The 24,421-nt window shown below is 33.6% G+C and overlaps 11 protein-coding genes across 11 annotated transcripts; 4 read left to right on the top strand and 7 right to left on the bottom strand.

Annotated features, from left to right (window-relative positions):
• Positions 1 to 210: 210 nt before the first annotated feature.
• On the bottom strand, positions 211 to 928 carry sec11 (microsomal signal peptidase subunit; the record flags this gene model as incomplete). The annotated part of the gene is made up of 3 exons (XM_004352233.1): positions 211 to 442; positions 530 to 786; positions 878 to 928. The coding sequence occupies 3 exons, from the start codon at positions 926 to 928 to the stop codon at positions 211 to 213; spliced, it is 540 nt and encodes a 179-aa protein (XP_004352285.1).
• A 549-nt stretch (positions 929 to 1,477) lies between these two features.
• On the top strand, positions 1,478 to 2,377 carry DFA_09632 (uncharacterized protein; the record flags this gene model as incomplete). Its single annotated transcript, XM_004352234.1, has 4 exons — positions 1,478 to 1,516; positions 1,593 to 1,636; positions 1,818 to 2,236; positions 2,370 to 2,377. The coding sequence occupies 4 exons, from the start codon at positions 1,478 to 1,480 to the stop codon at positions 2,375 to 2,377; spliced, it is 510 nt and encodes a 169-aa protein (XP_004352286.1).
• A 103-nt stretch (positions 2,378 to 2,480) lies between these two features.
• DFA_09633 (uncharacterized protein) lies at positions 2,481 to 2,618 on the bottom strand (the record flags this gene model as incomplete). The annotated part of the gene is made up of 1 exon (XM_004352235.1): positions 2,481 to 2,618. The coding sequence occupies one exon, from the start codon at positions 2,616 to 2,618 to the stop codon at positions 2,481 to 2,483; it is 138 nt and encodes a 45-aa protein (XP_004352287.1).
• A 133-nt stretch (positions 2,619 to 2,751) lies between these two features.
• Positions 2,752 to 3,706, top strand: DFA_09634 (uncharacterized protein; the record flags this gene model as incomplete). The annotated part of the gene is made up of 2 exons (XM_004352236.1): positions 2,752 to 3,073; positions 3,147 to 3,706. The coding sequence occupies 2 exons, from the start codon at positions 2,752 to 2,754 to the stop codon at positions 3,704 to 3,706; spliced, it is 882 nt and encodes a 293-aa protein (XP_004352288.1).
• A 138-nt stretch (positions 3,707 to 3,844) lies between these two features.
• On the top strand, positions 3,845 to 4,897 carry ap1s2 (sigma adaptin; the record flags this gene model as incomplete). The annotated part of the gene is made up of 3 exons (XM_004352237.1): positions 3,845 to 3,858; positions 4,393 to 4,654; positions 4,730 to 4,897. The coding sequence occupies 3 exons, from the start codon at positions 3,845 to 3,847 to the stop codon at positions 4,895 to 4,897; spliced, it is 444 nt and encodes a 147-aa protein (XP_004352289.1).
• A 198-nt stretch (positions 4,898 to 5,095) lies between these two features.
• On the bottom strand, positions 5,096 to 6,029 carry cutc (copper homeostasis protein; the record flags this gene model as incomplete). The annotated part of the gene is made up of 2 exons (XM_004352238.1): positions 5,096 to 5,562; positions 5,639 to 6,029. 2 exons carry the CDS (start codon positions 6,027 to 6,029, stop codon positions 5,096 to 5,098), a joined length of 858 nt encoding a protein of 285 aa, XP_004352290.1.
• A 411-nt stretch (positions 6,030 to 6,440) lies between these two features.
• On the bottom strand, positions 6,441 to 7,349 carry pcna (proliferating cell nuclear antigen; the record flags this gene model as incomplete). The annotated part of the gene is made up of 2 exons (XM_004352239.1): positions 6,441 to 6,895; positions 7,031 to 7,349. 2 exons carry the CDS (start codon positions 7,347 to 7,349, stop codon positions 6,441 to 6,443), a joined length of 774 nt encoding a protein of 257 aa, XP_004352291.1.
• A 162-nt stretch (positions 7,350 to 7,511) lies between these two features.
• Positions 7,512 to 8,394, bottom strand: DFA_09638 (uncharacterized protein; the record flags this gene model as incomplete). Its single annotated transcript, XM_004352240.1, has 3 exons — positions 7,512 to 7,554; positions 7,732 to 7,844; positions 7,927 to 8,394. 3 exons carry the CDS (start codon positions 8,392 to 8,394, stop codon positions 7,512 to 7,514), a joined length of 624 nt encoding a protein of 207 aa, XP_004352292.1.
• Positions 8,395 to 8,681: 287 nt separating this feature from the next.
• DFA_09639 (uncharacterized protein) lies at positions 8,682 to 10,319 on the top strand (the record flags this gene model as incomplete). The annotated part of the gene is made up of 1 exon (XM_004352241.1): positions 8,682 to 10,319. The coding sequence occupies one exon, from the start codon at positions 8,682 to 8,684 to the stop codon at positions 10,317 to 10,319; it is 1,638 nt and encodes a 545-aa protein (XP_004352293.1).
• A 98-nt stretch (positions 10,320 to 10,417) lies between these two features.
• stlB (putative polyketide synthase) lies at positions 10,418 to 18,914 on the bottom strand (the record flags this gene model as incomplete). Its single annotated transcript, XM_004352242.1, has 3 exons — positions 10,418 to 17,974; positions 18,046 to 18,564; positions 18,636 to 18,914. 3 exons carry the CDS (start codon positions 18,912 to 18,914, stop codon positions 10,418 to 10,420), a joined length of 8,355 nt encoding a protein of 2,784 aa, XP_004352294.1.
• A 1,058-nt stretch (positions 18,915 to 19,972) lies between these two features.
• On the bottom strand, positions 19,973 to 24,294 carry DFA_09641 (uncharacterized protein; the record flags this gene model as incomplete). The annotated part of the gene is made up of 17 exons (XM_004352243.1): positions 19,973 to 19,992; positions 20,069 to 20,733; positions 20,799 to 20,928; positions 21,002 to 21,391; positions 21,459 to 21,799; positions 21,883 to 22,003; positions 22,077 to 22,324; positions 22,439 to 22,501; positions 22,574 to 22,639; positions 22,714 to 22,782; positions 22,863 to 22,919; positions 23,027 to 23,092; positions 23,177 to 23,470; positions 23,592 to 23,777; positions 23,856 to 23,988; positions 24,061 to 24,111; positions 24,183 to 24,294. The coding sequence occupies 17 exons, from the start codon at positions 24,292 to 24,294 to the stop codon at positions 19,973 to 19,975; spliced, it is 3,012 nt and encodes a 1,003-aa protein (XP_004352295.1).
• Positions 24,295 to 24,421: the final 127 nt, after the last annotated feature.

Below are 24,421 nucleotides of genomic sequence, written 5' to 3' on the forward strand. Positions count from 1 at the left end.
CTTTTTATTTATTTTTTTTGAAGTTCCTCTTTTTGAATCCTAAATATTATTTACTTGTGTTGTTAGAAATAGAAATGGCTTATATCTATCTATCTATCTATCTATAAATTGGTTTAAATTAAATCAAAGACATTCATTATCTATCTATTATAATTTATATTTATATTATTTATTATTATGTTATTAATCCAAAAATACAATCAATATTGATTAGTTGTCTCTGGTAGAAAGTACAAATAAAGCCAAAACACCAACCAACAAATACTTTAATTGGGGATAGTCGTGCATGACAATGGTGACCATACCAACGTATGGAAGGAATCCCTTGACTCTTCCAATGATGTGTTCTCTACCCAACCAGTTTTGTCCCTCTGCATATAATTGTTTATCGTGAATAGTATTATTATCTCCCTTTGTTAATATTTCGTATAATCCATTGGCACTAATAGAAATGAATAATAATAACATATATTAGTATAAGTGTAAAACAAGAATGATTGATCGACAGTTTCTCTCTCTCTCTATTTACTCTTCATGAACCTCTAAAACACGATGAACGATTGGAATATCTTTGCCTTCAATCTTGAATACAACAATCTCACCAACTCTGAATGGACCATCATTCATGTCCAAGTATAAAAGATCGCCTCTATCAAATGCAGGTCTCATACTACCACTGAGTACTACGACGACTGGACTTTCACTACCACTTGCAATCATCAAGAACTTCCATATCATCAATGCTGATGCAACGATCAATCCAAAGTTTACTATTTGTTGTGCAATCTATTGATTATTATTTGTGATACAATATAAGATAAATGATGATTGATTAGATTGATTATCATTATGGTCTGCTGCTGATTGATCGACATACTTGATATTTAGGAATACCATCGAATGGATTAAGTTTCTTTAGATAGTCCATTATCCCTTCTATCTATCTTTGTGACTCTCTGAAATATAATAATAATAAAAGTTAGAATACTAAACGATTTGAATTTAATCAAGGTGGTGATGATCATCACTAAAAATTTGATGACACAGCACTTTATTCATTATTAATTTCTTTCATCGTCTCTATTTATTTATTTATTTATACTTATAATATGTGTATAAATATATATATCTATATGATGTAAAACTATGATAAGATAGATAGATACTGATACCTTAAAATCTTATCATTAGTCAAAGCGATAATGTAGACACATAACCGTTATGAGTTTGGGTTGTTTACAAAACATGTACTTCAAGATAAAGAAGAAAAGAAAAGATAAAGATGCGAAGATAAAGGAATATTCACGAAAAAGGAAAGACAATAATAATATCATTATTGTTATTATACTCTATGGTAGTGAGACGACACACTATAAGAGTAGTGGTGTGTGTGTATGGAAAATTGGTGGTGGGGTACTCAAAGATAACATTGTGTTCATTGCATTGAATATATCTTCACTCACACACATTATACAATATGCAAAGAACGACGTCGATGTTGTATACATTCGAATGTGTAATAAGACACACACACTATGCAACATGCAATAATGAACATTATTATTATTATTCTAAGGAGATAAAAATTAAAGAATCCTACTACTCTTACGACTACTTCATATGTCTATATGGAATGGTATGGAATTATCATAGACATTACATATGTTGTTGTTGTTGTTGTTGTTGTTATGACAGATGATTAGATTGATAAGATAGATAGGATAGGAAGTAGACATTTATATTTATTTATTTTATCACCATATCAACATTTTAATCATGGAACCAATAATTACGAATAATAATAATAATAATAATAGTATAAATAATAATAATCAAAATAATAATAATAGAAATAATAATAGTAATAATAATTTATCACATCTTGGACCATCATTAACACTTCGATTAGATCCTACTATACATGCATCTTCACCTCCACTTTATATTGATATTAAAGATTCCTTACCAACCAACTATAATTATACACACCATCGATCAAGTATAAGTGGTGCCGATGAAATCAAGGAAAAAGACAAGGATCGAGAACGAGGAGGAGGAGGAGGAGGAAAAGATAGAGATGGTAGAGAAAAGGAAAGAGAATCCCTCCTCTTACAAACAGAAGAGACAAAAGAAAAAAGGACAGTTCCATTTAGATTATCATCCTTTCCATCGTTAATTCGATCCATTTCATGGTTATCTATATTCAACAAGATTGCTCATGCATCTTATCATCATAGTATATTCATTCTTTGGTTTTTTGCCAATATTTGTTGTATTTTTGTTACAAAGTATGTTAGAGAGATATAATAACCTATTACCCTGTACCTCTCCATCAATGTACTAATATCTATTTATTTATATTTTTATAGAAAATTAGAAAGTCAATTTCATTTTAATTATCCAATTATTTCAATGGCTATTCAAATGACTGTCAGTTCAATCCTATCTATAATGTGTGCATTTGTTTTACATGTTGGATTTTATAGTCCGTTGAAATTAAAAGAGGTGATATTCAAGATACTCCCTTTTGCAGCACTGCATAGTATCCATTTTATATTGTCGGCTCGTATTACATCACAACATTTACTAGAGTTTACACGATCCTTTATTCCAATCATCACGGTGTTTTTCCAATACTTGGTGTTGCATGTTCGGTTTGATCGTCGTATCTATACATCATTGTTGATCTTTTCAGTTGGTATATCTCTCTTTCATCTGGTTGGACTGGGTAGATTCTGGGGTGTCCTCACAATGAATGATATCTATCACTCTCTCATCCTTTCATCTTTGTTGGCATTCCAGTCGGTCTATGCCCATCGACTCTTTTCGACCACACTCAAAACCATCGACACTGTGACCATCCTCTTGTACTTTTCACCATGCTCACTACTCTTTATCATCCCATCCGCCTTTTTATTCGAATTTGATCAGTTTATGTCCAATCCTCCTGGATTGACAGAATCGTTGGTTGTTGACTCGATGAATAATACAACAACAGCTGTATCCTTATTTACAACTATCGCATCAATCACTGGATTATTATTATGTTCTGGGTTCTTAACTTTTTGTGCTTGTAAGTCAAACACTAATTAAAATATAATATCCAGTGTATTAACCATCAATCTATCTTTCTTTTACTTTTCTAGTTTACTCAACATTTATAATTAATAAGAAATATGATATTATTACAATGTCAATGGCAAGAAATACAAAACCAGTTGCACTCAAGATTATACATGCTAATGGTATATTGGGGTTCCTTCAACACATTAATAATCTGTGTGGAGTTCTTGTTTGTATCTATGGTATATTTTCATTTAAAAAGGCATGGACTGAAACACAAACATTACCTCCTAATCCACAGGATGGTAATGGCCATCATCCATCATCTGAAACAACAATGTCTTTATCTACCACTCCAACAAGTACTACACAAAGTAGTGGTAACAGTATCATTTCAACGCCATTGATGATATCATCAAAGATTCAAACGGCGACTGCTAAAATCCTATCATCTCCCTATCTAACAACTACCCTTTCGATCATGGGTAATTGTCAAAACAATATGTTGGATGATAGTACCAATGGCAATGACAGTTATTACTGTGATGATAGTGAAAAGGGTGCAAGTGTCATTAGTCTATATAAACATTATAGTCATAATAATAACAATAGTAATAATACAGCTATCAATATACAACTTTGATATAGCATAGATTTTATATAAATAAATAAACCTATTTAATTATTATTATTGATATATTGAACAACGTAGTCGTTATGGTTGTTGTTGTTGTTGTTGTGTTGTTGTTGACATCCACAATGAATAGCTTCATCGATCGAAATGTTACAACCAGTGTAAGTGTACAGAATAGCTAGTATAACTATTATCAGATTTGGGAAAAAGAATAATTTTTTTTTTTGCATTGCATGAATCAGTGAGTGCAAAGTCACTTTGAAGTGAGAGAAGCAGGGAGATACACTTTGAAATTAGTTTCATATATTAAACAATATAATATACACATAAATATAATATAGAATGGTATGAATCATCATTTACACAGTAGATAAATAGATAGTAGATAGATATAGATCGATAGAGAGTATAGTGTTGATTGATGATCATCATCATATCTGAAGGCCTGTCTGTTAGACGAAAGAAGGATGAATCGATAGATATGTGCAACACTATAACTAGAAAGAGAGAGAGAGAGAGAGAGAGAGAGAGAGAGAAGATTGCTATAGTATAAAGAATGATTGTGTGCATGCAAAGATTAGAGGAAGAGGAATCAACTTGAACAAAGCAAAGCAAAGCAATTACTAACTCTATTCAATATCTATTTTTATTTGTTACCACTTTGAATAGTTTCACTTTTTATTCTTATTGTCTAGACAAGGAAAGACTAGATTGACTAAATGGTACTCTTCCTTTACCAACAAGGAAAAGTCAAGATTCACAAGAGAAGTTTCAAATATGGTGCTCAACAGACCACCCAAACTATGCAACTTTTTGGAATGGAAAGAATATAAGATCATCTTTAAGAGATATGCTAGTTTATACTTTGTCGTATGCGTAGATAGAACAGATAACGAACTCATCGTATTGGAAACAATCCATCACTTTGTTGAAATTTTAGATAGATATTTTGGAAATGTAAGACACCTCATTTCAAATATACAATATTGTATATCTATATATACTAATCATATATGGTTGTAATACATATAGGTTTGCGAATTAGATTTAATTTTTAATTTCCACAAAGCATATTATATTCTCGATGAATTAATTATGGCTGGAGAATTACAAGAGACTAGTAAAAAGACGGTACTAAGAATTATGGCACAACAAGATGCTCAACAAGAAAATCCTAGCGAACATAAAGTAGATTTGTAATATTTTTAAATAATAGGATTGATCCATCAATCATCATCCTTCTTTCCTCCTCCTCCTCCCTAATAATTAATAATAATAATTAATAATAATTCAATCAAGATATAATATAATATAATATAATAATGAATAATATGTTTTTTAATAACTACGACCAATTTAATCCAACACCAACACCATACAACATTAGTGGTTATTTAATTATTTATTAGCATTTGACAAGAATGATTGAATCTTTTTATCGTCAACAATGGCCAATGAATATTCAGATTGTCGTAATTCTCCACCCATGAATACTCTGGTATTCCGATACTCCATTCTAGATTCTTGTTTGACTCGACCAGACAAATGGATTTCTTTCAACCCCTTTGGTTTCAAAATCTTGACAATCTTGTTTATATTCCTTTCAGTTACACCTCCACCTGGCATTATAATAATTGAATGCGATTTTAATGTATTATTATTATTATTATTATTATTTACAACTTGATTATTATTATTATTATTATTATTATTATTATTATTATTATTATTTGCCAATTCCAACAATTCAGAGATTGTATCAATTCCTTCCATAACAGATGACTCTAATCCACTTGTTAACAAACGATCAATACTTCCAATTGATATTAAATCTTTGAATGCTTCTTTATAATCTCTACACATGTCTATATTTGTGTGTAAGATAGAAATTAATATTAATAATCTTTCCTTCTTCTTTTTCTTTTTTTGTTTCATTCTTACCAAAAGCTCTATGAAATGTAATTGATAGTGGTAATGAACATTGAACCAATTCCTTTGTAACATTAATATCTATGGTTCCAGAGACTGTGAGAACACCAAAAACAACACCATGATAACCCAATTGTTTGACCATTTCAATGTCATGTTTCATTATATCAATCTCTGCTCTAGAGTAGCAAAAGTCACCTTCACGAGGTCTGATCATTACATTGACGGGAAACGATGGTGGTAGATGATCTTTAACTGCTTTCATCATTCCATAGGTAGGTGTCAATCCACCAAGAAACAATGCTGAACATAGTTCCAATCTACTTGCACCTCCTCTAACTGCATTTAAACATGATTCTAAACTATCTACACAAACTTCAATATTAATATCATTATTGTCCATGTTTAATTAATTCTTTTGTATCTTTCTATCTGTTTGTTTTTAAAGTTTTAAATTCAATTGAATTTGATTGTGGTTGATCTGATCAAATCTTTAACCTTTTTTTTTGTTCTTTGTTTAATTTATATACAAATAATTAATTAATAAAATAATTATTTAATTTATTTTTTAAAAGGAAGGTACAACACAAAATAATTATTATATTAGTTTGTGTTGGTGTTGTTTTGTGTTGTTGTATCTTGCTGTGGTGTGATATTGTGATATATATGAGACAAGGTAAATTTAACAGTGGGATGGGATTAGTGGATGGATGGTGGAGTGTACGCATAAAAGATAGATTTCCGGATTTCTTGTATAAAGTATTTGATGAATTGAAAGATGGATTGTGTTTTGTGTTTGTGTTTGTGTTTTTGTTTACTCGAGCTTTGGAGCCAAGAAGAAAGACAAATAACCCAAATCTTCAATCGAGTATTCGACGACGATTGGGACACCATCAGACATCTTCATGGTGACGGTTGGCGAGAGTGGGGTGGCCTTTGTGAAGAAACTGAGGAACTTGAGGGCAAAGTTGAGGGTGACTGGTTCCTTGGAATCGATGGTGGTCGAGTCTTCGGCGGCAATGGACGAGTCGGTGGTTGGACGGACGGTAATGTTACCAGAGCCAGAGTCACCAGAGGTGGAGAACTTGACACCAGCCTTGTCGGCAGAGATAGTGACTACATCACCGAGAATAGAGAGATCACGACAGATTCTTTGTAATTCAGCTGATGGCATCTTGATGACGGCAGAGTATTCAGAATCACGAATACCATATTGTTCATTTCCAATATCAAGTAACTTGATTTCAAAGTCACTAATTCTCTCTTGTTCTAAAACAGGTTGAAATTTAAATATAAATAGATAAATAAATAAATAGATAAATATAAGATAGATATAAGATATTAATATTTGATAATCCTAATCCTTTACTTTTACTTTTACTTTTTTTTACTTCTTTTACATACTTGAACTTTCAAAGACAAAGGTGACAGTATCAGCTTCATCACGAGCCTTGATAGTCATACTATCGTCATTGTTGGCACACTTGAGAACCTTGGAGAGAGATGGGAGTGAGAGACCGAGAGAGAGTGAACGATCGCAAGAGTAGGTTTCAAAACCATCTTGACGGAGCAAGAGATTGATGAGGGTGACGTGAGCATTGTCCATAGCTTGGAGTGAGATACCAGCTGGACTGCAGTCAAAGTTGGCATTCTCTACGAGATCCTTGATAGCTTCAAGAATCTTCTTAAACATACTGGCTTGTGTTAATCTAGCTTCAAACATTCTTCTCTTTTATGTAATATATATATATTATGTAATAATAATAATAGTTATTATACTGTAGATATAAAATATTAAAATGAACCAAGAAAACATGAAAGAGCGAGGAAACAGACAGACACACACTTCCCTCCAAAAAAATTTATTCGAAATTTTCATCTTGGTTTAAATTTTGGCGCCACCAGAAACGGTATGACCGATGAAGAATCTACAAAGAAAGAGGAAGATTTCTTTTGTCTCTATCTCTATTTCTATTTATTACAAATTATTTATTATTTATTATTATTTATATTATATTATATTATCATGTGTTTTTTGTTGTTTATGATGATTGTTGGGTAATATAATATTTTGACGTCTTTTAATCATAAACTCATCGATATACCCATTTTCTATTAATTGTCTAAACTCTTCTAAACTATTGACACAAAGATCTGCCATTTCCTTTGCTTTATCATTATGTTCATTCACTAATAATACACTACATGATCCAAATGCCTAAAAACAAATAAATAAATATTAATTAAGTTAATTAAAATTAATATATTTATATATATATATATTTTGATTTGAGTCTTACTTTGCTAGTTAATAAATCATCTTTGGAATCACCAATAAATAAAATATCTTTTGCATCAATTAACCAATGTTTGCTGATATGTTGACAACCAGCAGGATTTGGTTTGGGTGGTTCTATTTCACGACCGACAAGTGGATCGAATTTATAACCTAGTTGATCTTGAAAGTAGGTAATATTGGCTAGATTGTTACGAGAGTGAATAGCTTTTTTAATATTCAACGTCTCTAACAATTGCATCAACTCGCTGGCACCTGGTTGAATGACCAATTTGTTACGAGCATCCATTTCAAAGTCATGTATAATCTTGTGTCCTTGTACTTGTTGTTCAGGTGTCCAATCTTTAATTGCCTCTAATACATCCCTCGTAGTAGTATGTAATCCAAGGTTTCTTCTAAGTAATCCAAAATCCATCACTGGTAATGTCAAAGTACCATCAAGATCGAATATAATCCCTTTAATAGTTTTCATTGTTTTCATTCCTTCCTTCCTTAATCTATCTCTAATCTATCTATCTATAGGATTGTAATATTACAACTATACAACTATACACTTATACTCTAGTACTAGCAATCTAATCTTTGCAAGAAGAATGCAATGAATGATGTGTGTTTGGTTTGGGTAAAGTAAAAAAAAAATAAAATAAAAAAAGAAAATACATTTTTTGTAAAGTGTGATGGATGAAGGTGAAGGGTGATGTTCATTCATTCATTTTAAAGTGTGTATTATATTTATGTAATATTACAAACGAACGAACGATGAATAGAATAGCATCGACAGGATTATTTACAAGAGCAATAAAGTATGGTGAGAGGATGGCTATTGTTAACACACCCGTTGAAGGGTTGGGTCATCATGGGTCACTCACTTACAATCAATTGTTGAACGAGACGGCAAGACTATCAACCGAGTTGACAAAGCGTGGTGGTCGAACTGACAGAGATGACATTAACCAAGAACGTGTCGCATTCATGACAACTGCATCAACAGACTATGTTTGTGCGCAATGGGGTATTTGGAACGCTGGTGGTGTCGCCGTACCTCTATCACCCCTACATCCTGCCTCTGACATTGAATACTTTTTAAATCAATCAAAGGCATCGGTTGTCATGGCCGACCAAGACAACTATGATAAAGTAAAAGATATAGTTAAATCTCTCAATTGTACACATTGGATTGATTTAATTAAATTGGATAAATCAACTGAAAAATATAATAATCAAAATAACAACAAATATAATAATAATAATAATCAAAATAATAATCAAATATTTTCAATTGATAGAGATAGAAATGCAATGATTATTTATACATCTGGTACAACTAATAGACCAAAGGGAGTGGTTACGACACATGCAAATATCGAGGCACAGATATCGACGTTGGTGGATGCGTGGGGATGGACCGAGAATGACAAGATATTGCAAGTGCTGCCGCTGCATCATGTACATGGTATTATCAACTGTCTTGGGTCTGCATTGTGGAGTGGAGCAGTATGCGAGATGATGCCAAAGTTTAGTGCAAAGGCAGTGATTGACAGATTCGTGCAAGACAAGAACGGTGCACCTAGTCGATACCAAGTACCACCTTTATCCGTGTTTATGGCTGTTCCAACCATCTATGCAAAACTAATCAAATACATTGAAACAGAGTGCGACAATGACGAAAATAGACAAGAGATTAAAGAGGCGTTTCAAAAACTAAGACTGATGGTCAGCGGATCAAGCGCATTACCAGTACCGGTGATGAAAAAGTGGAAAGAGTTGTCTGGACACGACCTACTCGAGAGATATGGTATGACAGAGATTGGCATGGCACTGTCCAACCCACTGCACGGTCAACGTATACCTGGAACAGTTGGCTTCCCATTACCGGGTGTCGAGACCAAGGTGGCCAAGAAATCGGGCGAGTTGCTGATTAGAGGACCACAAGTATTCAAAGAGTACTTTGATAATCCAAAAGCAACGGCCGAGGCAAAGGATCCCGAGGGATGGTTTGCAACGGGTGACATTGTCAGTGTCGATAAGACTGGTCGATACAGTATCCAAGGAAGAGCGAGTGTAGATATTTTAAAGTGTTCTGGGTACAAGGTCAGCGCACTCGAAGTCGAAAGAGAAATACTCGGTAATGAAAAGGTTGAAGATTGTGCAGTTGTCGGTATACCAAGTGTGGAGTATGGTGAAGTCGTTGCTGCTATGGTCGTCGTCAAGCCCGGTCAAACTCTTTCCAAAGAAGAATTGGATCAATACTGTCGTACTCATATCGTCGGTTACAAATTACCTCGTATTCTTCGATTCGTTCCAGAAATTCCAAAAAATTCAATGATGAAAATTGATAAAAAGATTGTAAAGAAAATGATTCAAGATAGTATTCAAATTGATTCTGGTAATTATTAAATAATTATATAATAATTAATGATTAATATTTCATTTAATTTAACTATCTTTTTTATTTTTATTTAGGTGATATAATTTGGTAATAAACCTTTTTGTTTTTATTTAATTAATTTTAATAATATTGCTTCAATGGATGCACCTGGGGAGAATGCCATGACCATTCCATGGTCCATACCGGAACTACCTTCTTGTTTCATGAGGAGGATACGGTTCATGACACGTTTGAGTACGTAGAGTGCGGAGCAGGATACCATGTTACCGTACCATTTCATCACGTCATAAGAGTCGGCCAACTCTTCTTGTGCGAGGTCGAGACCTTCGTGGACAGCCTCAAGGATACGTCGGCCACCAGGATGGACGGCCCAAAAGTGAATGTCTTGCACCGTCAAATTACTTTTGGCCAGGAAATCGGTGATGGTGGGCTTGATATTACGAGCAATGCACATTGATAGCTGAGGACGGAGTGTGAGGTTAATACCCTTGTCTCCAAAATGCATGTGGAGGGCATCGAGAGAATCTTCCATCAGGTACGAGATATCATCGACCATTTCAACATAACCCTTGCCGCCAAGTTGTGAGCGTGGTTGTGTACTGATCAGAGTGGCGACAGCACCATCACTAAATATACAATTGCTGACGAGATCGCCACGACTCGCTAGATCGACTTCCATATTGATCGAGCTGGCCTCGACACACACCAACAGGACATATTTACCGGGACGGGCACGAGCATGAACCCATGAGGTACGCAGGCCGATAATGGCAGCACCACACCCCATAAAGTTGATCATGGTACGTCCAGTTGTGTCAGAGAGACCGAGTTCACGAACAAGAATAGCGTCAATGGACGGAGCGAGCATACCAGTTGAAGTGACACCCACCACATGAGTGATGAGTGAACGGTCAATACCAGCATTTGTAATGACTCTTTCAGCAGCTTGCAAGACAGTGTCTTTGACCAACTTGGTAAACATTAGATTTCTCTCACTAGTCTTGGCATCAATCATTGATAAATCTTTCATGTCAAACCAATAGTGACGTTGACGAATCTTGCAATTACTATAAACATTTCTTAGGAACTCTTTTTCCGGTACACTTGGTTCAAATAATTTCATAATATCTTTTTGTTGTTTAAGATATGGTGCTCCAATTGGTTCAATTCCAATCACTACAGTTGCCATTTCACTTTCCATTATTATTGTTGAATTATTATTAGAAGATGATGAAGAAGAAGGTTGGTGTGATGGAGATTGATCATAATTATTATTTGGTTTGGTAATAATGATATCTTGATCAATTGATTTTTGTTGTTGTTTTTTGTTTAATATTTTATGAATAGTTGTTTTAATCTCCTCTTCTTCTTCTTCTTCAACTATAATCTCTTCTTCCACTTCTATTTCTTCATATTCTTCTTCTTCTTCTGGTTGTTGTTGTTTTGATTCCAATGATGTTGGTGATCCAGATTTTGATAAAATATTTTTAACAATATGATTGATATTTGTTTTACGATCCAATAATGTTAAACTTGGAATAAATACGTTTAACTTGTTTTGAATAGTATTTGAGAATTCAGTTGCCAATAATGAATCCAAACCATAGTCTTTTAATGGTATAGTATTGTCAATCTTTTCCATCTTTACTTCCATGATATCAGACAATACTTGTTTTAATACTTTTTCTCCTTGTTCAACTTGATTAGAGTTGGTTGGTACAGCAACAATTGTGGGAGTAGTTGTTGACAAATTCTTCTTCTTCTTTTGTTTGACTATCTTTTTAATTATTTTCTTTGTTGTTGGAGTTGGAACTAGTTTTGTTTTTGGTTGATCAAATTTATCAATGATGTTTGGTAAAGGTAAATTGGATTTGGGTGTTGATAGGATTATTGGTGATTCAATAGTCAATGGTAGTGGTTTGAAAGGGGCAGGGGTAGTAGTAGTTGAGATGAATGTTATTTTTTGTTGTGGAATAGATTCATTTAATTGAAGGAATGAATTTAATCCTCTAAAGTTGGGAATAGCATTATTCCACTTATTGTAGTTGTAAATGGAAAAGATGATGTTGTTAAAGGATGGATCGTGTTGGAAGCAATTGACAAGACCAGACTCAAGTTGTTGGACACTTGTAAATGGAGTGAATCCCATATTGTTGAGGTTGGAGAGGACCATGTGGTTGGCGGCCATACCAGCGGACGATGGGATTGGAGAGAGGTGGATGCATGTGGCATGTACACCACGTTGTCGGAGTCGATGTGATAGGCCTTCGACAAACCGATTGGCAGTTGCATAGTTTGATTGCCCAAGATTTCCAAGTATCGTTGTACATGAACTAATTGTGATAAAGTAGTCTAGGGTCATGGAAGAAGTTGCATTGGCCAAGTTAATCGCAACACATGCTTTTGATCGAAGTGGTGGTTTGATAGAGTCACTCGACTGATTGTAAATCAATTTATCGTTGAGTACTCCAGTTGCAAGGAACACACCACAAACTGGTGGAAGTGACACCATTCCATATTGAATCAATTCATCTACTTTCATTGGATCCTCTAAATTACATTTCTTGACATGTACATCTACCCCTTGTCCAACTAGTTCACTTACGATTGATTGTCTGTCACCTGACGAGTTGTTATCCATACCTGATCTACTAACAAACACAATGGTTGATGCACCTAGTCGTGCCAATACTCTGGCTGTTGATTGCGCTAAAACACCAAAGCCAGCAATGAGATGGGTACCACCCTCTGACCGAACTCTATGGTTCATTTGAACGGTCAGATCATTGTTTTTGGCAGCATCTAGTTGGTCTTGCGACCATTGTACGATGATTTTGCCGATATGAGTTCCTGCACTCATGTGTCTGATGGATGGAACGAGACGCGACACACCAAACACTGTCAGAGGGAGTGATTCGAGGATGGATTGGTTAAATAATGGCAACATTGAGTTTTCCATCAATTGGGATAGAGTAGATCTCTTGTTTAGGGTCATTTGCATGATATCTACAGCCAAATAAGACAGATTGTTACGGAATGGGTATAGACCAAGTTTAGAATCAGAGTAGATATCTTTTTTACCAATTTCCACAAATCTACCATACGGTGCTACACATTGCAGGCTGTGTCCTACAAAGTCACCAGATAGAGAGTTTAGAACCACATTAACACCATTTCCACCAGTTGCATTCATAAGTGCTTCTTTAAAAGAGAGTGAACGACTATCAAATATTTTATGAGCTGGGATTGAATATGGTGCATTCTGTAAGAACTGACGTTTGTCATTTGTGCCAACTGTTACATAGATATCGGCACCAATATGCTTTGCAATTTGAAGAGCTGCCAATCCAACACCACCACACGCACTGTGAATAAGGATACTTTCCCCACGTTCCAATCTAGCTTGACTTAACAAACTGTACCATGCAGTGAGGAATACCAAAGGAATAGTACATGCCATTTCATCGGTCCACTGATCAGGTGTCTTGAATACAAGATCGGCTGGACAACACACATAGTTGGTCATTGATCGTGACATGTGAATACCAAACACACGATCACCAACCTTGAATGATTTTTCTTGGTCTATACCAGGTCCAACTTGAACAATGGTTCCTGAAAACTCGTCTCCCATAGTGGCCAGTTGATCAACATCATAATCTCTTCCAAGATTCTTGAGAATGTCTCTAAAGTTGAGAGATGAGTTGGTTACCTTGACCTTTACATGGTTTGGTTGTGTTGGCATCTGGTTTGGTTTTTCAACCAATTTTAAAGTCCCAATGATTCCTCCTTGACCAACAATCGCCTCGTATCTTGGGGAACTACTAAAAGTTTCATTTGATTGATATGATTCTAGTTGAGTTTGAATAGGAACCAAATGATAAGTAAATCTTTTACCATTTCTAAAAGCAACTTCCCAATGACTATTTTCACGGTGCAACTCTTTAACGAGTTGTGAAATATTTGATTCATCACTCCAAGGATTAGAGTCCATGTCAATCATTGATACTTGCAGATGTGGATATTCATTTGACACGGTTCTCATCATACCAACGAGTGAATATTGACATAGATTGACAGTGTCTATAGGATTAACATGTTGACCACCTTTGGTAACCATCCACAACTTTCCTCGAATCTCTTGTTTCATTATATTTTGTATCAACGATAGCAAGTTGGCATAATTTCTTTCAACATCCAATACACTGTCAATCATAATTGGAGCAACAGAAGTTGGCATTGGGGTTACATTTGTCTGACTCTGACTTTCAACAAATGAATCGGCGAGTAGGATAAATCTCCATGTTACAGAAGACATTGATCGATGATTCTCTGATAATATTGAAAATAGTTCTTGAAATTGTTCCATTGAATGATTGGGATCGACAGTATTTTTCAATTGAATCACTGTTATTCCATTATTGACAATCTCTACTTCAATGGCATTGTCATTTGATTCATTTTGGTCTTGTTCATCGATTGCTTCCAAATCTTGGTGATTGATAGTTGATGTTTCATCAGATACCACAACATAGATGTTTGATGATTGACCACGACGATTATTACCAAACAACTCTATTAAGTGTTGAGTATAGAATGATGACTTGTCATTTGTAAATATGACGGTTGGTATGTTATTATTGTTGTTGTTGGTATCTCTAATTTCACCTTCATCGCTTTCATTCCATTCGTATCCCCAAAATGATGTTGATTGTTTTTGGGAGGTGGATGAGGAGTGTTGTTGTTGTTGAAGTGGAGGATTTGTAAATTGAATACACTTTAATACCAAATCTGATATTTCCAATAAAGTATTTTGATTAGAATCACATAATGTAATTGAAGTTGTTATAATTTTTGATTGATCATTTCTTGAAATAATTTTGGAATATGAATATAAAGAGTCATCAAAGGCAAATGAATGATGATCATTTTGGAAATGTTCCAATTTACCAAGATTCTGGGGGATCCATAGACCACGTGAATGTGATTGATGATCCAATTCAAATGGTGCAAAGGTACCTTGTAAACAAGCATCCAAAAGTGAAGGATGAGCCAGTCTAAAATGAGATGGACAGTGCATCTTGCAATCTCCGGTTTGTGGTAATTTGATTTCAGAGATTTGAGTGTCTTGATCCAACAAGGTTGTTTTCTTTACAGCTTGGAAGTTTTGACCATAATGATAACCATGTTTTGCAATCTTTTCATAAAATTCATTACCATTCAATACTACCATGTTTTGAGTAGTAGAGGAGGATAAAGATACTGAATTAAAACCAACTCTTTTGGCAGCACTGGATTGTTGTTGTTGTTGAATATATTGAATTTGACCAACTGCATGAACAACCCATTGTTGAGGAACTTGTACATTTGATTGTAAACTACCAATTTCAAAACTTGTACAATCACTATTATACTGAATTTGGATTGTATTTGATAGTTTTGAATCTAATACTAATGCATTCTTTATCTCCATTTGATTGATTGTGAAGTGACGGTGGTCATCTTTGTTGTTTTCCTTTTCCAATAGTTCATACATTGAGGAATAAACAATTTCCAAATAAAAAGAGTATGGGAGGATTGAAAGAGATTGGATAGAATGGTCCAATAGATACTTGAATCTAGGTGAGTTTAATCTTGTCTCAAAGCAAGGAAGGAGTGAAACAATTCTTCGTGTGAGACTTGGGTATCGTGGTACATCCAATCTATCATTTTTGAGCTGATAGTTTTCAACCCAAAAATGGTCCATGTTCCAACGTCTGTGTGGTAGTTTGATTGCTTTGCACAGACCACCTTGTCTGGCCATCGGATAAATACCACTCCAATCAATATCATAGCCTCCAACATATAGTTTGGAGAGTGTGACAAGTAGTGTCTCCATGGATGGTGCGTCACGATTAACAGTTGGTAAAATAAAATGGTCGTCGTGTGAACCGTTATCACTGCCACGCAAACATTGAGACACGTTTAGAGCGATGATGGGATGAGCAGAAATCTCCAAGAATCCATCCAACTCTTCATTGGCACGGACCAATTCAAAGGCAGTCCTAAACAACACAGTCTCTCTGATATTATTCCACCAATAGTCGACATTGAGTTGCGATGGGTCAGTGATGAGTGTGGCAGTGGTCGTAGAGTACATTGGGATCATAGATTGACCATACTGGAAATTCTTGGGGAACAATCTATAAAACTCTTCTTTGATACTATCCATCAAATGACAATGGAATCCTGCATTGATACGAATCAACTTGTAAGATATATTGGCCGATTCGAGAATAGAGAGGAAACTATTCATTGATTCATGGTCTCCAGCAACGCCAACTGATTTGGGTGAGTTGTCGCCAGCCACTGAAATGTTCTTTGCGTATCCATGTTTGGTGATAAGGTGTTGAATGGTTTGTGCATTGGCCATAGCTACACACATTTTACCCGATCCACTTGTCTTGTTTTGCAGAGTGCTACGAAGCCAAATCAACTTTACAGCATCTTCCAATGTCAACATCCCCGATGCATAGGCTGCTGATACCTCACCCAAACTATGTCCAATCACCGCAGATGGAATGATTCCACATTCTCTCAAGAGTACAGTGAGAGACGCTTGGAATGCAAAAATGGATGGTTGTGCCAACCAAGTACCGTGTATCTCTTCTTTGTTTTTCGTGTCGAATAGTTTGTCGACCAACGACCACCCAGAGATTGCCTGGAACATAGACGAACATCTTATAAACTCTGTTCTAAATGTGTTTGAAACATCAAATAATTCCTTTCCCATTGTTATCCATTGTTGACCTTGACCAGAGAATACAAATCCAAGTTTCTTTTTTGTAAATTCCATCATCTCACCAGTCCCAGTCATGTTATTTGATCTGATAGTATTGGTATCGAAATTATCTGAAAGGAATCCAGTTAATTGGTCAAGTAAATTGTCTCTTGAATCAACAACAAACGATACTCTGTTGGAAAGATGGTTTGTTCTTACAGTCGATGTATAACATATATCCTTTATATCAACTTTAGGATTAGATTGAATATATTCATATACATCTTTTATACGTTGTTTTAATTGTTCTTCACCTTGACTTCTATTTCGATTGACTGATATTGTAAATACATCAATCATCTTTTGATCAACAGTAGACATTGTATTGGTATTGTTAATGTTGATAGTATTTTGATCAAGTTGATCAAAGCTTGATAACAATACATTACAGTTGCTACCACCGACACCAAAACTATTGACAATTGCCAACCTTGTCTTTTCAATCCAGGGGATTGTAGTAGACCCAGTTGGAATATACAGGTTTAATTGTTTGAATGGAATGTTGGGGTTGGGAGTAGCATATGATTGAGGACACATTGGTGGAATGGATCTATTTTTTAGACAACCTATTGTTTTGATTACTGAACAAATACCAGACCCACCTTCCAAATGTCCAAGATTAGCCTTTGTACTTCCAATTGGTAATGGATTATCTCTAAGCTTTCCAAGACTATTTCCAATAGCTGTCAGTTCATTTAAATCACCCATTTGAGTTCCTGTACCGTGACACTCAAAATACCCAATATCATTTGCATTGGTTCCAAGTGGCGACAATAACTGTTCAATTAATTGTTCTTGATGACTTGATCTTGGTGCTGCTATTCCTCTTGGTGTTTTTCCATTCTACAAAATGGAAATAAATATTAATATTAATTATCAATAAATTGTTTGTTATTTTCATATTTATCACGTACAGTATTGGTTGAAGTATTTAAAATGATTGAATAAATTTCATCTTTATCTTTTAGAGCATCGGATAGGTTTTTTAAAATTAAAATACCGGCTCCTTCAGATCGGACATATCCATCGGCTCTGGCGTCAAATGCAAAACAACGTCCTTGAGGTTGTTGGCTTGTTAGACCAGCCTCACCATAATCGATCGATTGTTGAGGTGATGCAATCAAGTTGACACCTCCAACAATAGCCATACGACACTCATCATTCCAAATACTATTGGCTGCTAGATGCAAGGCAACCAATGAAGATGAGCATGCAGTATTGATCGTCATACTCGGACCTGTGATATCCAAAAAGTACGACAATCTATTAGACAGAAATGAGGGGTTACTCCCAACCGTACTAAATTGATTAATATCTCCAATCTCCATATTCCTTTGATAGTCTGTTGATGAAGATCCAATAAATACTCCTGTATTGGTTCCTTTTATTTGATTCAATGATATTTTTGCATCTTCTAATGCTTCCATTGATATCTAAAAAATAAACAAAAAATAAATACAAATATAAGTAAGATAACAAATATTAAAATGTAGTATGTACATACTTGTAAAATTAATCTTTGTTGTGGATCAATTTGAGAAGATTCCTTTGGAGATATTCCAAAGAATTCATTGTCAAATTGATCGATACCAGAGATGAAACCACCGATGGTATTTTTTAGTTTTTGTTCTTTGCTTGAAAGATGTTGACTCCATCGATCGCCTGGAACTGGTGTCAAAAAGTCATGACCTTGGGATATTAATTGCCAAAATTCATCTAAAGTGGACACATCTCCTGGATATTTACATCCAATGCCAATGATTGCTACTGGTTCTATTTTCATTTATATTTAGTAGGATGTGATGTAATAAATAACAATATTATTATTTTTATAAATTTGGATATTGTTGTTTTAAAATAAATGTGAATTTAATTAATTAAATTGGCAATTAATGGTACAAAAGAGGTAGTAGCTTGGCTGGATTATATATATATATATATATATATTTAATTTATATATGTTTATAAATAAAACGAATTATTATGAATAAAAAGATGGGAAGAGTTACCATGGTGAAGATGTTATTATTATTATTGTTATTATTATTATTATTCTCCTTGCCTTTGGGTTGAGAGGGTATGCACTCGAATGTTTATCTGATATTTCATATACCCATAGTCATATAGATAGGTACCTACCCCCAAGAAATTTAGAATATCTTTTCTCCATCTTTGTCCATCTTTTTATTCTCTGTCTCTGTCTCTCGCACAAGTAGAGTAGAGCACTAATAGATCTATTATAATCTCCATATTCCAGCACTACAAGGTCTTTCTATTGTTGTGTCAGTTACTATAGTAACAACTAAAATAGATAACAACACCATTATTTACAACATGTATTGAATTAATTAATAGGGTTGTCAACATCAACAATATATTCGACAATGCGATGTTGTTTTAAAATATTATTATCTGTATATACATACACACATGAAAATAATAATAATTATTATTAATTCGGGGGAGAGAGATCTAAAAATATGTGTGTGGTGGGTATATACAAATATATTTATATAAGCGAGATCGTCCAATAATTAGGCACTTCATATGACTCGTGAAATGGTTGACAACAATATTGTTGACAATAAAGATTGTTTACAAGTTTGCATTAAATTATAATTGCATTCGTTTGTTGTATTCATTGACATGTTTGTGTGATGTACATTTTTGTTGGGTCGATCGATTATTATGTTAGCATATGACCGACTGTACCAACAACAATAAGGAATTGACAATTTTTTGTAGTAGTGAATAAACTTGTTGTATGTATCTTTGTTTAAATGTATGTACGTTCAGCTTTCTGTTCTCGTCTAATGTTACAGCGAGTTTGGAAAAATGTGTTTATTTGGCGCCAAAAAGATCTAAAAATATACAGAATATTTATTAATAATTTATTTATTTATTTGTATTATTTATTCATTTTTTTCATAAAGATACTCTTGGCAGCTTTTATCTTTAGTCTTGTAGAGTTACTATCACGAAGATAGAATACAAGTGCAATGACCAATGCTATAAATACAGCTCCACCAACAACACATCCAACTATAATCTTCCACATGTTGGATGATGATGGTGATGAACAATCGACCTTTTCATTGTTGACGACCAATGCACTGAAATCTGGGTCTAGTAAACAAAAAGTACATTGAGGTACATGAACTCCAATCAATGCCAATGATTCATTGTTGTTGTTTCCAATGATATTGGTCTGATTGATTAATTCATTTCTTGAAAATGTCTTTCTACCATCTGAATAGGAATACGAGAGGAATCTACCATAGAATTGTGTATCATTCTTGATAACTCTTAAATAACTATCACTTCCTAGTATCTGTTCAAATGTTGGAATATCACTAGAGGAACATGATTGAATGGTTGATTGTTCATTATTGACAATCGTTGAGAATACAACTCTGAGATGTGATAGGATCGATTGGTATTGCCATCCAGTGACATTTACACCAACTTTAATACTATTTGCTCCAACTGATACAATACTATCTCCAAATGGTAATTGTCTGTCTTGTGTTGAATATTCAATCAATGATGTGACATTGACAATTGATGATAGTGTTGGATACAATGTTGAATTGATCAACAATCTGTAATGAAGTGATGTAGATCATCACCTGATTGATCTGTAACATTCCATTGATCGACAATTAACTCTTGTACAACATTATCGTCAACATCCAACTCTTGAATCGCAACCAATGAGAAAAAGAATTTATATCCATCCAATTCAAATGTTGCAACTGGTTTTGTATCGTTTTGAACAAATGTTACATTTGGATTCTCTAAAGTAAATTTTTAAAAAAGATAGAATTAATATTAATTATTATTATTATTTGTTTTGTTTTTAATACATACTAAAATATCTACAATTATCATAATAATTTTGATCACAAACACATATTCCTTGGTCACTACATTGACCATGACCATAACAATTTAATGTATCTTCAATACATTTTTGTTTTAAATCGATTGATGGTGGGAATGGATAAAAGATAGTATTGACTGCTGAAAAGAAATCTTCTATTTTGGCTTGTACCGATGCTTGTCCAGGTTGTGGTGCTGATAATAATGTACAAAGAATTGTAGTTTGATTCTTTGATGTTACTGGGCATTGTAATGTTCCATTTAAAGTAACCCAAGCATAATATACATCTATTGATTCTCCAAAATACCCATACACAGCCAACGATAAATTACCAATCATTTGAACAGATGTAACCAATGGGTAAATTAATTGAGTACCTAAAAGAAATAAAAAGTTAAAATACTAAAGATATTTTTTTAAAATAGACTATCGTCATTCACATACCTGGAGCAGTAATTGTAACCTTATTGATATTATAATCATTTTTAATTGTAGCTGTAAATGTACCAGGGTTAAGTTGATCGACTTGACATAACAGAGTATTGGTTGTCGAAGATGAACTTAGCACAGTGCAAGGGAATTCAAACATACTACTTGATTGCAATGTAACATAGTGTGGGAGAAAGGTGTTATAGGTCAATTTAAAGGTAAATGTCCTGGTAAGAGGTTCAAAACTAGATGCCGTTACAATAATCGTTGCATCCACAACCTGGAATTCTTTGTAATGGAGATCTCCAAATTCTAATCCAACTGTTTGAGGTGCACCACTTCCTAAAAAATCAATCCTATTTTCATATATTATAATATATTAATATTAACTACTACTACTACTAATTGAACGATGAAGTGGTCTATCCTGAGTACTTACGCAACTTTTGTATTTGGAGTGATGATTGAATAATTTGAACCATCTTTCCAACCAAAATTAGAACCAGTGATTTCAGCTATTCCATTTTTAGATCCAAATACCAATTGATTAAATGTTATTTCTATAATAGATTAAATCAATCCAATAATTAATTATTAAATAGTAAAATAATATAATATACTCTTTCTACATACGACATTTGAATCCAACGGCAGGAGGAGAGTTTGCTGAAAATCCTAATTGTTTGTCATAGTAGCAATTGAAGCAATCGGGAACAGAGTTAATAGATGTGTTGGCGATAAATGTACGGAGTTGACAGAATCTGGAATCGAGTGATCCCGACAGGTGAGGATTATCTGATACATCAAACAATAAGGATGAACGTCCACTTGGAATGATATCATTTGAAAGTGTGCCTGTTAAATTATTGTTTGCGAAATTACTTTTTGATTCAAAAACAAAATAGTTGTAGAGGTATTAGTGAGTGGACCATGTCGTGTTGGTTGACAATCAATTAATCAATAAGTATTTAATTTAATTTAATTTAATTACTTACATTGACGCCATTGGAAGTTCAATGCTAATAGGTGGAATAGTTGTGAGACCACGTTGAATAGTTCTAAATAAAAAAAAAATAGAGAGAGTTAATAATAAAACAGTACTCGGGGAAGAATGTAACATTATTACATACAAATAACGTAATTTACGATATGATGATGTAAATGGTAGTGTAGTAAATTGATGATCATAGATTGATCTAAATAATAAAAGAAAAGAATTTAATTAGGATTTAGGAATTCCTAAAATAACAATCAATCAATCGATACAAACAATGTTTCTAAATTTGGATACGTATCAAAATCAAAAGGGGCAACTGTTGCACCTGCACTAAAAAGTTCTCTAAAATATTATTTATCAATTAATTAATTAATTAAATATTTTCAACTAGTTGTATGAATAAGAAGGTTCAGTTTACTTACAAAAATCCCAACTCTTTTGGATGACTTGGTGTAGCTGATACATTTCCAAACAATTGTCTAAATAAATAAATAAATACATAAACAATATTAATATATATTTCATATTCATCCACATTCAAGATAGTTATTATTATTATTATTATTATTATTATTATTATACATACATTGTAGAAAGATACCTATTATCTAAAGCCAATGATAGAACACTAACTCCATTTTGTTTAAAAACTCTTTTTTTTTAAAAAAAGATAAAGAATTATTATTATTATTATTAATCATTTGATATGTATGTATGTGTATGTGTGTGTACTTACAATTCAGTTAGATTTCCGAGTGCACCTAAAGAATATGATATACCAGCAGTACTAATATTCACTTCTAAATTGATTGATAAGATGGCTGGATAAACATTTGCCTTGATGGTAAACACGTCTAGACGTGCCAGTGTACGTGTTCCAGACAACTCGACTGATCTGAGCTCTGATGCATTTCCAAGACTGCGCACATTGACAATATTTGGACATCCCTTCAATTCAAGGCTGACAAGTAAAGGCATATTGGTTCCAAATGATGATGGAATACTACTAATTGATCCATCATCGATAATACTAGTATTATCCAAACACCAAAACCAAAAAGAATATAAAGTAAAGTATTAATTAATTAATTTAATAAATAATTTATATTTAAATGTATATATATATATATATATATATTGCTTCAACATACGATATTGATTTTAAAATCTTCAAAGGGGAGATATCAAGCATATCAAGAGTTGATGTTGTACCTATAAAAGATACATTGTTTTTAAAGATCAAAGACATTGATCTCAACTCTGGGAATTGAAAGCTTGTGATCCCCAAGTACCCAGGTGACAGTGATGTAGCATTGAATGCAGTCACTTCAATGTTTCTAGAAGTGTAAAAGAGTATTATTATTATTATTATTATTATTAATCATCAGTAATATTAATCACATTTTGATACAAACATTTTAGTGATATGAGTATATAGATTAGATGGTTCGGGTGTACATGTAAACATCGAGGTCATCGAACAGATATCTTCTTGTGTCTCTCTAACTGTGAGACCTGTGTGTCTGACTAACCATACTACTGATTTAACTGTAGTAAGCAGTAGAATAGATTGTTAATAACTATCATCTCTCTCTCTCTCCTATCTCTCTAAACACATACGTTCTGCATCTGGAATAGGTTGAGCATTAATCTTTAGTATTACAGTGTTTGCTAAAGTAAATATGACAACACACAAGACAATGAAATCGAAACTGATGTGTTTCATATTATTATTATTATACATGCCGATTTTATCCCTTGAAATAAAGTATAATTATATTTTGAACAAAAATAATATGAGTACTCATGATGAGTTGCTTGCAAGTGATCTGTCGGACATGATCCAACATCCATTTTCTTTGATTCAAGGATTGTTTAGTCCGTCAGTGACCAAGGTTCTATGTCGAGATTTTATCTGTAGATATTTACTAAAACAACAAGAGAACTTTTCAAGACTACTGATTCGGACTATTTATGTGCG

The sequence above is a fragment of the Cavenderia fasciculata genome (genome assembly GCF_000203815.1).
Source record: "Cavenderia fasciculata unplaced genomic scaffold Scf_EU5ZYIE01EUG8B-5, whole genome shotgun sequence".
Lineage (NCBI taxonomy): Eukaryota > Evosea > Eumycetozoa > Acytosteliales > Cavenderiaceae > Cavenderia > Cavenderia fasciculata.